This window comes from Limulus polyphemus, unplaced genomic scaffold (genome assembly GCF_000517525.1).
Source record: "Limulus polyphemus unplaced genomic scaffold, Limulus_polyphemus-2.1.2 Scaffold823, whole genome shotgun sequence".
In the NCBI taxonomy this organism is placed as follows: Eukaryota; Metazoa; Arthropoda; class Merostomata; order Xiphosura; family Limulidae; genus Limulus; species Limulus polyphemus.
Window position 1 is genome coordinate 346,528 of NW_013666433.1, and position 14,963 is coordinate 361,490.

Here is a 14,963-nt window from a genome sequence, read left to right on the forward strand (position 1 = left end):
TTCTGTGTTTGCTATTAAGGTTCATGTAGTTTTTTCTTTTCATAAAAAGCATATTTATGAGTTCTACTAACATGACTTATCATTGAAGTAGATAAATAATCAAATTTAGCTGTTTATTTAAGAAAATGTTATAAGTTACTTAGCTGTTGTGTCATATCTAAGAAGATTTTTTTTTGTATAAGCAATGTTGTTGAATTAATTTTTAGTTTAAACTCAGGATGCTTCAGTAGAATTTGATTATTTAATTTGGTTGGTACATTTAATGAATAGATTTCAGCAGAAATTACTAATCTTCCACAAGCTCCTGTGCAAGTGTTACATGTATAATCAAAATTTATATCCCAAGAACCAAATAATTATCTTATGTGTATTAAATGCATGAGCAGTTTTTTATTGTTTTTGTATATTAAAATATCATGTCAGTTTGGTTTGCTTAGTTTTATTTAATACTGCATGACAGTTTTATTTCGGAGCAAAAGAAAAAGAAAAAAAAAGAAAGAAATGCTTGAGAATCATGAACACACAGCTCAAGATAAGAGTGTTATGTAAGTGCATGCTCTCTTTATGTTTCTGTAATTTCTTATGATTTGTTTTGATATAAAGTGAGAACATTTAACATGTAAAGTCTAGGTTCTTAAGTAAAATCGTTCTTCTATGCAAAACAACAATAACATCCAAGTAGAGTAGAGTTATATAATTTTCTAATACCTAGAAGTTTTGGATCCAGTTTCATTAAAATGTACTATATTTAATTTTTCTAAAGTTTGCATTAGTAAATCACTAAATATACAAAGACCAGTGTTTTTTCTTTCAGTGGATAAGACTCTTTGGTTATTACTTTTACATATAGTGTTGCAACCCAAATTTCCAGAGGCTAACAATCAATTTCCAGAGTTCAAAATGAATGACCTTCATGATTTCCAAAAATTGTTGAGTTGCAGTTGTGAAATGGCAAATACTTAGAAAATTTTGTAGCAAAATGATTTTTCAAACAAATCATTATAGTAAGTAAAATTGCAGCAACATGTTAAAGTATGACAATACATCTTTACATACTTTTAACACATTATACCTATAGTAAATTTCAGACATGTTTTAGTTGTTACTAAAGCTAATCTAACAAATGTAGGTTTCATGAATTATTTTTAATGCGGGGGTGGAAGTTTTTATCTTAATTTTTCTGTAAACAATGAGAAATATTAAGGAACTTGCTTTGGCTATTCAGAACAGATAACCTCTCGGATTCTGAGACTCGACTGTCTTCTGATCAAAATATTTTTCTGCCTATCTAACACTTGCCCCCTTTTCACTCTTTTTCTTTTTTAGTATTGATTACTTTAATGTGCTCTGAACCCTTTTCATGAAGACAGAATTGTAATGTACTCATAAGAAGAATAGAAGATTTGGCTTAATTAACATCTATACTGACATTCTAGTATTAACAATATTATGTTGATGTTATAATGTTACAAGTATCACCTGATTTTTTACCACTGACTGTTTAACTGTATATCTTCAAAAAAGGAGAACTATTGGTAGAGTTACAGTAAGGTTTATTCTGACTTGTTGCCTTTTTGAAATGGTTAATTTTTGTCCAATTTTTCACTTTTTGTGATTCCAGTATGATTAATTTGGTAAACAATATGTTTTATTCACCTGAAATTATTTTGTTTAACTCGTATTCAGTCAGTTGGATCTTATGCATGCAAGGCATAAACAGTGAATTTTAATAGTGTATAAACAAGATTGGCATAACTGGTAAATGTAATGGTACACAAAGGTATTTTATCATTTGATTTGTTTGTTTTTAGAAATAGTATCAGGTGGTTAGGGCGCTCAACTCCCGACCTGCGGGTCGCGGGTTTGAATCCCCATCAAACCAAACATGCTTACCCTTTCAGCCGTGGGGCATTATAATGTGATGGTCGATCCCACTATTCATTGGTAAAAGAGTAGCCCAAGAGTTGATGGTGGGTTGTGATGACTAGCTGCCTTCTCTCTAGTCTTACACTGCTAAATTAGTAATGGCTAGCGCAGATAGCCCTCATGTAGGTTTGCACAAAATTAAAAAAAACAGAAACAAGACAAAGTAATTGTATAAAATGGCATATTAAAAAAGGTTTTAGTACTCGTAATAATTGTAATCTTCATATGTTACAGTGGAAATGGCAGACTTTTATCTTCAATAGCACAAGTAAGTTGACAAATTTTAGTCAGATTTATGTGTTTCATGTTATGTAGAGAAAGACAAACTCAATATTGTGATAGAAGATCTGTATTAATATTAAGTTAGAATACAAATTTCTCAACAAATGTCTTTATAATGAAGTGCTATAAAATATTTTTTTAATTAATAAAAATTTAACAATAAAGAAAAGTAAATTTTTAAGTTGTGTATAACAGTATGTTTCTAATATGTATTTTTACTTATAGGTGTGCAAAATATTACATATTAATTGAAAAATATTTCATGGCTATTGGGAAAAAATTTATATTATTCTTACAATTTCACTTATTTTTTCTAGTATTTAATTTTTGCATATAACAATATATAAAAGTTGTTATAATTAAATCATAATTACTCATAAAACTCAATTTTGTTTAGTCTGCTCCAGTGATAGATTCAGAAGGTTACACCATCAGACCACCTGAAGAACCACCAGAAAATATCCTTTAGAATGTCTTCTTTTTTTATTTTGTTATTTATTTATTAAAGGTATAGTTTAACAGTTCATGGTTCATGTCCCATTGCTGTTGAAACAACCTCCACAATTTTGGAGTAAGGATGTGCTATGAGAGTGACAATCAAATTCCAAGACAAGAGTAACCCAAAATTGGCAAAGGTGCTGTTGATTAACTGTTTCATTGTAGTTCCTCTATATCAGTAAATATATTTTCCACTTGTGTTGATTAGATTAGTAGATTAAATTATTTACTAATTTTTCTTTGTTTCATTTATTCTGGATCCATCAACTTTGCATTATCCTTGTGCAATGTGAATCAACAAGAAACCACACTTCCTTTTTTTTAGTGAGAAATACAACACTTTAAATCTTCACATATACATATATTAATTTATGTATATATAAAAAAAGAGACATGTTTTTAACCCTATCTTCCCGGGCATCATTTACTGAACGTGTCACAAGGTTTTAGTGGCTTGCATTCAAAATTTTATTGAACTATTTTTTGTTTATTTTATACCATTTTTTCTTTGTTTCATTAATTCTGGATCCATCAACTTTGCATTATCCTTGTTCATTGATTACTCTGAAAACATGTTGTTTGTGGGACCTTAACTAATACTGTACAGGACAAAAACAGCTTCAACTCAAGCTCTGAGACTGAATCTGGTAAGATTGTAAGGCTTGCTGTGCAATGTGAATCAACATGAAACCACACTTCCTTTTTTTTAGTGAGAAATACAACACTTTAAATCTTCACATATACATATATATTCATTTATGTATATATATATAAAAAAGTGACATGTTTTTAACCCTATCTTCCCGGGCATCATTTACTGAACGTGTCACAAGGTTTTAGTGCCTTGCATTCAAAATTTTAATAAACTATTTTTTATTTATTTTATACCAATTAGTATAGCATAAAATCGTAGCTAATAATCCATATTTTAAGAAATTCTGAATTTCCCCTAGTGTGAGAAAGGTGAGAAATTTTCTGTAGGCATCCCATCTTCTCTATTTTATTCACCACCCTCCAATAAGTATGAAATTCAATGTAAATTACTCATTATAAAATCATAATTGCTCAGACAAACCATAATTTATATAGCTTTCAATTTTTTTGGGGTTATGGAGCCATCAAACAGAAAATCAGATCCCTCTTGTCACACCTACCTGTCACATTCCCTCTTTCAGGATTTGTTAATAGTTCTCTCTTACGTTTAATTCTACATTATCTATAATCAATAGAAAGCCAAGGTTTTCATCTATCAAATGATGTATTGTATAATGTTGTTTTCAGAACAGAGAATTGTCAATTTCTCTTTTAGTATAAGCTTTATTTCCATAGGAAAGATAATAACTAGCTTGAATGAATTTGTAATGGATCTTTTCGCATAGTTAGAAAGCCAAAAAAATTGTGATAGTTAGAGGAAATTGTCTGCTTTTTGCATATCATTAGTATATGTTTATTGGTGCATTATTTAATTAAATAAAAATTATTTTGTGCATTAGTACCATTAGTATAAAAAATGTAGGGTTAAGTGTCATCGTCAGTCAACAGCAAAAAAAGAAGACACAGGTAAGTACTTTATTTCTTGTTTTTCAAGTTTATTCTTTATTTATTATTATAAAAGTAAATAAAATGTAAAAATACGGATCTTTTTAGGGTTAGATTAGGTAAAATAAATAATAATATAATCAAAATATTTCATGAGACATGCATGAGAGCAGCTCGGAGTAGCTCGTGGGTAATGTAATTCGATAGCATAACATGAGCTGCATGTTCCCCAAGTGACTTACAACTTATAATGGCACGAATAGTAGTTAGACACAGTTTAAAGAGCAATAAAACAATAAAATTTAATTATGAATAGATGTATACTGTTATGAGTTTAAAGCTACTTAGGATAAACGAATGTAGTTTCATGTTCTATTTGAAGTCATTCTAGAAAGAAAAAGAGGGTAATTTAGATGTTTCTTGGTGGTTATGAGGTCGGTCAAATTGACCAACCTTGTATAGAGTTAGGGTACGGAAAATAACAGATAAACTATAAAGTTTTACTGAAAACAAACATTTGAATTGTATTTAAGAGGTTTTAGAGATTACACAAATGTAATTTGAGATGAAGAAAATTATTTTTAATCTTAACATGAAAATCACTTTGCACACAAACTATTCAAAACAAATACTCAATATATTCACAGACAAATATTTTTTTTTAGTTTATTAAAAATACTTCACTAAAAAATATGATTTTTTGTTTGTGAAATACTTATGTATATTAAAAGTTAGTAGTATCAAATCCATAAAGACTTTGAACAAGTACAAAGAGGTCATGTGGTCAATAAAATTGACCAAGCTTGTATTGAGAGAATTAAAATAAGAGAAGAATCACCTTGAATAATATATAGATAATAGTAATTCATTAGGTTCTCATAAACATTCTTTTTTATAATACTGGGAATCATTTTAATATTGTCATTTGTTTTTGATTTCATTTTAAGAAATAAATGTTTAAAAGTGTATATATTCTTACGAAACTTAAATGGTTTGACATTCTAGATGTTTTCTTAGAATGTTACCAAGCTAAAGCATTTACTCACTCATGTTTAGTAGCTTTAAAAGTTAAATGGTTTGTCATTTTGGATGTTTTCTTAGAATGTTACCAAGCTAAAGCATTTACTCACTCATGTTTAGTAGCTTTAAAAGTTTCATTTTAAATGAACAATTAAACCATATTCTTTACACCATCATCAATTTTCTATAAAGTTGAAAATAGGATTATCAGACATGGTAAAACAGAATTAAACAAAAGGTAATCCAAACACTTTCAAAACATAAACTTTCATTATTAGAGGTGGACATGAGAAACTGTCTTTCCAAATTAGTTGATCTCAATAAAGGAATGGTTTTGGTTACAAATCTTCTTTGGGTATCAGAATTGTCGCAGAGGTCTTTGCTTTTCTGATAAATAATTATGTGTATCACAAAGCATTATATCAATAAAATAAAGCTGTTTAGAAATTACTTGTGTAAACTTTCTCATTTTTTACTGACAAATGTTACTGTTGTTAAAGTGTTGTGTTATAGCTATTCTTCCAACCCTTTCTTACAAATCAGATGAGGACGACAGAAGAAATAAGATCCATGTAGAAATAAAACCGCTGAAAAGTGGAACTCCAATTTGTGCTAGTATTGATGAACTGAAAGCAACAGTTAGTATGATCTCTCTCGCTTCTACATCTCGAAGCACAGTAAGTTCATATCTTCTTTGATCTGTTTGTATAGTAATTGTATTTAACATTATTCTATTATTAAACTAGGTTTTTTTTTTAAGAAATCTCTAATGTACCAGATGTGAGCGTGAGACCCATATTTTTGACTAATAACCATCTTGTTGTTATAATAACGGAAAGTAAAATGATTAGTGTCATGACTGAAGTATTTTTTAATTATATTTCTCTTGTTGATGAGTAAGTTACAAAGCAATATCCTTTAGTTTCTCAACATTTCTATAATTCCTTCTAGCCTTTCAGAAATATTTTGAGTTTTCCAGAGATTTAAGGGACAAGTTTTTCAGTTTTGTATTTCTACAAAAGTTTTCTATTCTAAATATCCAAGTAATTACATAACTAAAGCTTTTCTTCTAGCCTTCCCACATCCATAAACAACAAAGATGCAACAATTTAGTGGTGAACGAGTCCATGAAAAGGTCGAAATCTGTATCTCATCCACTAAGGTAAGCCACAACCTAACCATTTAGACACTAAGTATTATCCAGTCCCATTAGGAATTTGCAGAAGTACATCTGATCAACTGAGGCAAATCAGAATTACATGTGTATATCATCTAGTTAGTCCAAAATTCCATTTTATCTACTGAATTAAGTTACAGAAGTATGTCTTATATACTGAGATAAATTACAGAAATACTTTTCATCCACTTAGGTAAGTCACAAAGTACTTCTTATGATCAACTGCAAAGGTAAGTCACAAAAGTACATCCCGTTTACTGAAGTGAGCCAAAAAACTGCAGAGTACATCTCATCTACATACAACATTCACATATTGTTCATTGGCTGCTGCGGTAAATCATAAATCTCGTGCTATCTATTGAGGTAAGTCACAGAATTACATATCACCATTTAGGTTAGTCATAAAGTATATATATTCTCATCAGGGATTAAAAAAATTTATTTCATCCACTTCTTTCATTTATCTTCTACTTGAAAGGGAAGTTGCACTTAGACAATATCAGATATACATGACTGTTTCAATTTGAGTTTGATGCAAGTGTTAAATTTAGTTATGTTTAGAAGCAACAGTTTATTGCAGGTTTGTTTACATAATTGTGTATGAATCATATGTTATGTAGTTCAGTTGTTGTGAATTGGCACTTGTTTTATTATTGCATTATGTTACTAAAACCTTCTAAGTTTTCTCATTATTTTAATTGAATATTATTACATCATAATATCTCGTAATGTGTGGAACTTTTTAGACCTCTGTCAAGCTATAAATATTCCTTCAAAATGTAGTTTGACTTAGTTAGATATAGATAGATCTAAACTGCATAAGTGTGAGTTTAGCCATAAAGAGCATATTGTGGCAGTTTATAAAGTGAAATGATCACAGCTCGTATTGTAATAACAGAGTATAGAAGAATAATTTGTCTTGTCAATTGTGTTCTAAAGTAACTGAACCAGCCTGTGTGGAGTTTGACAAAAAATGGGCAATTATTTAGAGCTCTGGATGCAATTGTTATAATCAGTAGTATAACTAACATTTGCATACATATGTTTGACTTGTTTTAATATATTATTTTAAAACAAGTACATCTGTATGGGGTATGTAAGCTTCTCTCTCACTGTTAGCTTGTGATTTCTCCTGATAATGGTGGGGTGGTCCCAGCTGCCAAAACATGCTATCCAACAAGACTGGAGCCATTCTTGAAATACTTATTGTGTGCTTTTAATTATATGATGTTTTTAGTTTAGTTAATTTGTGCACAAGCACCATCGTTTACCATATTTGTATGTCATCTGTCATATAAGTTATAAATATGTATATTATCATGTTATGTAAGTTGCAAAAATTCATCCATTTACCAAGGTAATTCACAAACGTTTATCTTTACATAGTCAGAGAAATAAGAGAAGTTTTTTTGTTAATGATGGAATTAAAGTTTCTGTAAAAATATAATGTTTTCAATAACAAAAGGGGAAAAGTTTAATATATTGCATTTACATCTCATTCTCTCAGTTACTAAGTGAGGGTTACTTTAAAGTTAATATTATGTTTCCCTTTTTTTTGCTGTAGTCAAGAAAATGTTGAGACCTTCACTGTATTTGAGGAAAGTCTATCAAAAACTGCATCAAAAGCCAATGCACCATATGACCGAGCCCAGAGCTGTTATGGTCACATTGATATGATTGATAAACAAGACAAAGAAGAAACAGATTCTACAGACAGAAACTCGGGTATGTAGCATCTGAGCATTACTTGTGAAATAGTTATTAGATGATATATAAAATGATACTTTTAGACTAATCTATCATTCTAGTTATATGTATATTTTGAGTGCCTTATGGTTATGAAACATTAGGAATATAGAATAGTTACCAGAAGCATATTAGAAGAATAACACTGAATGACCAGTGGTTAGAATAAGTTCTTTTAAACAGCCATAAGAATGGGATGGAATAAATGTGTAGATTCATTCATGGTGAGTATAATACATTTCTGAAGCTATAATAGAACTTTCTGTGAACCTTGTTAATTTTCAGAACAGGTGGCACTACTTGAACTTTCTATTCCAAAATATACCTCCTCTCACACTGCAGCTGTTACTTGACCACCAGGATTTCTTCCTTTGCCCAACTAAGCATTGATCTGATTTATTCTTGCTTGCTCCAGTCAATATTTATCTCATGATATTCTCCATTTACATCAATGCACCCTCTTTCCAGGTACTGTATATAAGCACCTCATTCAGATAATGTTATCAGTTTTTCTCAACAAAGCATTCAGGAATGATTGTCTGTACTCTGACTGTTAGAGATATTTGAAGCAATTTTCACATCACCTAGTTGATTTTTGTAAAAAAAAAAATTTTTGCTTGACAAGGCAATGTATAGCATGAATTCTTGGATTACTGTTTCAGGCACAGTGGCCAATCAAACCTCCCCTATCCCACGTATCAGGAGTGAGTCACTCTCAGTTGAGATTGTCCATGATCTGATTTGTAGTGAGAACGTGACATATTTGGTGTGGTGTTTCTCTGGGGAGCTCTGAGGCTGCCTTTGCAGACAATCTTGGACATGTAATAGAGAATTTATATTCGCTTTTTCTAGGTCACCTTCTTATGAGACCAATTTGGATCAGCCACCTCTGGCTCCCTTTCTTCAGTTGGTCAGTCACGTGTGTGATGTTTTGGGTTTTTCCCCAGTTGCCTTTGAGTTTATGCCTTCCTTTGGCTTACCACTGCCAGGGCAACATGTATTTAGACTCTCAAAGACTAGACTCGCTTTTGGAAATGTGGGGTTCCAGAACAGAGCCTGTGATCAACTTCAACAGATCACAATTTTCTGGGATTCCTCTAACCCTCACTACGGTTCTGAGATATTTATTATCCCTCCTTGCAATCACCACATCAATTTGATAATGAGTTAGGACCTTTTTTGGCATCTACCTTAGTACAGTTGTCAGCTTCTGCTCTATCTATAGTTTCTTGTCTGGTATGTTGTTGGGGTTTTTTGGGTAGAGATGCATTGTTGGAGGGCATTCATCTACCTGCTGCCACCCTCCATGGGTTACCTGAGGCCTCCTTTCTTCAACCCTTGATTTTTGTGGGCATTCAAGAGTCTATGGAATCATGGATTGATGTCACCTGTCTGCATTCCTCATTGATGTCATTGGGCTCTTACGAGGAGTCACAGCTCTACCCCTATTCAAGTGTCATAACCCCTGACATCAACTCCTCGATAGATTCTGCCCACATCATAAAGACTCCTCCACTCGGTTGGAACACAGCCAGCAGCCTATAGGCCTATGAGGATTATGGAGACTCAGCTATGATATTTTCTGGATGTACGGAATTCCTTTACTACAAATCCATGGATGCTATAGGTTCTTGCTTGTGTCAAGGGGGCAGTAGAGAGATTCAGCCCAGTTCTTTTGGAGTTTTATTCCTGTCTGTTTGTTGTGCCCAAGAAGACAAGAGATTGGCATCCAGTCATTGATCTTTCTTGTCTCCACCAGTTTTTGGATCCTCTCAAGTTCACGATGGAGTAATTCCTCATTCTGTGTTGTCATTTTTCGCCAGGACGATGGATGACCAAGTTCAATGTTGCCAACAACAATCTACACATTCCCATAGTGGTGTCATACCACCGCTATCTACATTTTGTGCACAAGTGTCAAGTACTGCAGTTCAAGGCTCTGTCCTTCGCACTATCATCAGCACCATATGTGTTCTGCAGAATAGTATGAGCTTTTTCTCATCACCTCTATTCTCTAGACCTGTGCACACATCATTATATGGATGGCTCTTTCTCCTAGCAATATCTTGTCAGTTGGCAGAATGTCACACCCAGATTCTTCATTCAGAAGCCACCAAGGTATGCTTTATTATCAGAGCCAAGAAATCTATTCTCATTCCAACTCAGTATATCATCCATATGGGTGTCTTTTTCACCACGTATCTCAGTCAGGCTCAGCCAATTCCCATCCGGCTCCATGCTATGGAACAGGCAGTCACTCTTATTCATGTCTTCTTCTCCTAATGCATGGATGTTTTTTTCTCTTTTGAAGACATGTTGCTCACTTGATCCTCTCATTCCTTTGGGACAAACACACATTAGATCCCTTCAGTGGTTGCTACATGACCAATGGATCATGAACAGCAATCCACTGGATCACCAAGTCTCCTTATTCAGAACAACATCTTAGATCTCGATTGGTGGTTAGATTAGAACATTACTACAATAGGTTTTCCTCTACCACCACCTTGTCCTAAGATCCATCTCTTCACAGATGCCTCACTTCAGGGATAGTGTGCATATATCAACGGTGAGGAATTCCATGGCCTATTGATGGATGACGAAATTTACTTCCGCATCAACATTTTAGAACTTCTTGCTGTCCAAAGGGCAATATCTCAAGGTCTGGAATTCTTGAAGGGAAAAATCGTCATGTTTCACTTTGATAATTCCATGGTAGTGTCTTACATTTCCTATCAAGGGGGCACTCAGTCACAGGATCAGCCTACTAGCTTACCATGTTCTGGGGGTAATGAATTTAATAGCAAATCAATTGTCTTGACCCAACCGGATTCTCCCGACTGATTGGATGCTACATCACGAGGTTTTCCATTGGATTTGCTCTTGGTTCAGGACACTGATGATTGATGCATTTACCCCTCATTGGATCACTCAAGTACAGGGATTTTGATGTCTTGTACCTCACCTGTGGACATTGGTGACAGATACATTCAATCAGAACTGGATGGGGTTGTACCTCTATGCCTTCCCAGAGTTCTGGCAATGGGTTGTTCAACCCCTTGTCATGTGCTGTTGGTAGCACTGGATTTGCCAGCTCAACCATGGATTCTGCTTCTTTGGTATCTTCAAGAGTGCCAACCTCTGTTACTTCCACTTTGGCCATCTCTGTTGAGGTAGCCATGATCCGACATTATACACCAGATATCCCAAAGCTCAAGCTTCATGCTTGGAAGTTGTGTCTCAGTCTCTGCATAGTCGCATGATGGACGTTTATCAAAGAAAATGGCACACATATTGACAATGGTGTTTCACAAGGAAATTGAACCCACTTTATCTAGACATGCCAACAACAGCTCATTTTTTGACCTGGCTGTATGACAAGGGTTTAGCATCATCTACAGTTGCCTTATATAAGGTGGCTTTATCGACTACCTTTAGGTATTCAAAAAGACAGAAATTTGAGTTATCAGTGCTCTGTGGCCTTCTCAAGTCATTTGGAGTCTTTCATCCCAAAAGACCTTTTTAATCACCTAATTGGGATATTAAGGTGGTATTACATGCTCTATCTCGACATCTGTTTGAGCCCTTAGTTTCATGTACCATTTATCACCTTTCCTTAAAGTTTATTTTTTGTTGTTGCTGGCCTGTGAAAATCACCAGTTGGAGTTGTTTCCCCTATTGCACTGTTTCCAGATCACTGTTCCTCAAGACTCCCCAGGGAATATTACCCCCCAGATCCTACTACTGGAGCTAGGGAGTCAGTACCACAACTGGTTTCCAGTCACTGGGATGGTGAACAGAGGCTTTTCCTCCATAGTGTTAGAATGAATTCCTCTGCTCTTGGAGAAGAAGGCAAAGTTGGTGGCCCTCATACCTGGGTCCTTGGAAGTTTTTTCCCAGATGTCAGTAGGATGTCACTAGCCTACATGGGAGCCTACCCATAATACCAGTTCAGATTTGATGCTCAGCTATCTGGTTGGGTTGACTTTGGCCCCTTTTTTTCTATCAATATTGGTTCAGTACATTGTTCACGGAAAAGGGTCCATTATCTCTTTGTAATTCTGAATGCAAAGTGGTCCCATCCTGGGTCCTTAGTTGAGCACAAATTGTTCCATGTCCTCCCCTTAATTCTGGGGTCAAATAGAATTTATCTTGTCCACACAGTTGGGGAGAGAAGATGGGTGTTCATAATTCCAGACTGGATGAGTTCTGTTTTTCAGGTTGAGAAAAGGGTTTGTCCACTTCAGTGTTGCTTACCCTCTTGTGATTCTGGTGGCTCGGAACACGTCACCCTATGGCTACAGGTTGGATCCACTCATATATATATATATTAATTACAGTCCAATTGCTCTAGCCACCAATATGGGATATAGGGGCCATGGCCTTATAATTCCAACCCCAAGCAGTGGAATCTTGGCAAGTGATAATAAATCATGTAAATTTCCAACCACAGTACATGAAATATGTTCCAGCTGAAGAGCATACCTGTTCTGGATGTAGTATGGTTCCCCCACTAGAGTGCCAATCTTCTATTGGCACACCAATGATCTATTCAGGCACTTTCTGTACGGATAATGCCTTCACCAGTCCCTCCACCTTATCAATGTGTGATTCTAGCTGTAGTGTGAGAAGAGGTAAGTATGTTTTGGAAGTTAACATTTTCCTAAATCAAAAATGTATTTCCAATAATATTTACCTTTTTTTACACTCTCCCACCCTTCCTCCGTGCAAAGAGCCAGTGTCAGAGACTGTGGATTGAGTTAGTCTAAAAAAAAATGATAACATTATCTGAATGAGGTGCTTATAAACTGTACCAGGGTAGAGGGCACATTGAAGTAGGTGGAGAGTGTCACGAGATAAATATCACCAAAGGCAATGGGGTATAAAAGACTGGAGCAAGTGAGAAAAAAATAGACCAATGCTTAAATGGGCAAAAGAAGAAACCCTGACAGTTGAGTAATATCTGTAGTGTGAGGAGAGGTAAATATTAGTGGAAATACATTTTTTGATTTAAGAAAATGTTAACTTCAATAATGGCTGATGCTGTAAAAAGTCATGTTACATTGTTGTTGAACAAATCTTTTAATTTGAATTGAAAGTATTTAGAGCATGAATGTCAATGTGCTTATAATAAAAAGACAGCTGTGATGAAATCATGCTTGTCTGCATTTGCTTTTTTATCCACATTTATGTTAATTAATCGTGTATGGATCAGAAATTTGTAAAAATAGCATTTCAGATCTATGTTTTACTTTTCAAGAAAGGATTGAATAATCTTTTCAGAACTGGAGGGGTGTCACTGATAATCAATAATTTGCCCTCACTTAGATACTTAACCAAATTGCATGAAACTCAATACAAACATATTAAATAGCATAAAGTTTTGGCCTGAAAAATTCATATAGTTTTATTTAGTTTGCTATCATTTTTAGGTGTGACATTTCAAAAAATTTGTTGAGAGACATTGTTTTGTTAAAAACATTGAAAATACTTTATTTTGTCATTGAATTTTAGTTGTAATTTTTTAATTTTAATCAGAAAATTCCATTTTATATATACAGCCAGTTTCAACTTGACTGATGTTAACTAAATTATTTATTTTGATAATTACAACAGTCACTATATCTGTCTATAAATTGTTAGAAACACAGGGAAAACTGACAAAGATTTTTGTTGACCTAAAATCTCACCTTTGACAATATTGTCACCATTACTTTATCAGACTAGATAACTATTTTTGCTAACAATATTATTGATCAATATCATTTTATGTCTAATAAGTATAGTTTCTTTTAGTAAATAATTTATTTGTATGCATTTTTTGAATATGGTAAACTAAACAGTAATATTCAATAAATAATTATCTGAGTCATCAGAATATTTTGCTGTTGGCTACCATACTTACTAAACATAACTAGCTTAGTTGTCTTTTTGTTGGAGAATATTTTCATAGGTTTCTAACAGATATAATTTAACATGAAAACATTTTCAGGAAAAAAATAACATCTAAAAAAACTATAAAAGATATGATTTGTTCTTAAGTCTTCTGAACTTCCCATTAGATTCCTTTGTTTGTCCCTACAGGAGCTCCAATTAGCCATTTTCCAATAAAACCTTAAGTTACTGCTCAATCCACTTTATTTACTGTACATTGACATATATAGCTTATAACCTATATATATACATATATATCCCATGATATTTAGACTTGACATGGCCAGATGGTTAACTCATATCCTGTGGGTCTCAGGCTGAAATCTCCATCACCAAACATGCTTCCCCTTTCAGATATGGGGCATTATAGGATGATCAGTGCAAATATTCCTCAAGTAGCTTTGTAAGAAATTCAAAAACAAACTAACAAATGATATATAAACTTTCTCTGTAGCTAATTTCACAACTGTGTTTCATTAGTAATTGTTTACAACCTGCTGTAACATAAAAGGGTTGTATTAATAATAGAACCTCAGTTAGAAAAGTCAGGAGAGAAACAACATAACATGTGGATACTCTCAAACGGTGATAGTTCCTCAACAAATATAAACCTAGGGTTTGGGATGGGCAGAGAAACTTAAAAGATAATTGAGAAGTGTGTTGTTTATTGGCAAAACTTCTCAGAACCATGCACCAGTTTCAGTTACATCTGCATTTTGTTTTATAGTAACTTTTTTCTATTAACTTTTTTGAGATGGGTCATGGGTGAAAGGCCATGTCATCTCGTTTGTTGACTCACATTCAAAATTGTTATTGAACTACTATTTCATGAATTTATGTC

The 14,963-nt window shown here is 33.5% G+C and overlaps 1 protein-coding gene across 1 annotated transcript in view; it reads left to right on the forward strand.

Annotated features, from left to right (window-relative positions):
• Positions 1 to 14,963, forward strand: part of LOC106460725 (F-BAR domain only protein 2-like) — an 89,526-nt gene that overhangs the window by 55,912 nt on the left and 18,651 nt on the right. The window contains exons 13-19 of the mRNA XM_022387502.1: positions 461 to 545; positions 2,161 to 2,194; positions 2,606 to 2,666; positions 3,312 to 3,353; positions 5,809 to 5,942; positions 6,339 to 6,427; positions 8,007 to 8,167. Coding sequence (XP_022243210.1) covers positions 461 to 545; positions 2,161 to 2,194; positions 2,606 to 2,666; positions 3,312 to 3,353; positions 5,809 to 5,942; positions 6,339 to 6,427; positions 8,007 to 8,167 — 606 coding nt within the window. The remainder of the gene's footprint in view (positions 1 to 460; positions 546 to 2,160; positions 2,195 to 2,605; positions 2,667 to 3,311; positions 3,354 to 5,808; positions 5,943 to 6,338; positions 6,428 to 8,006; positions 8,168 to 14,963) is intronic.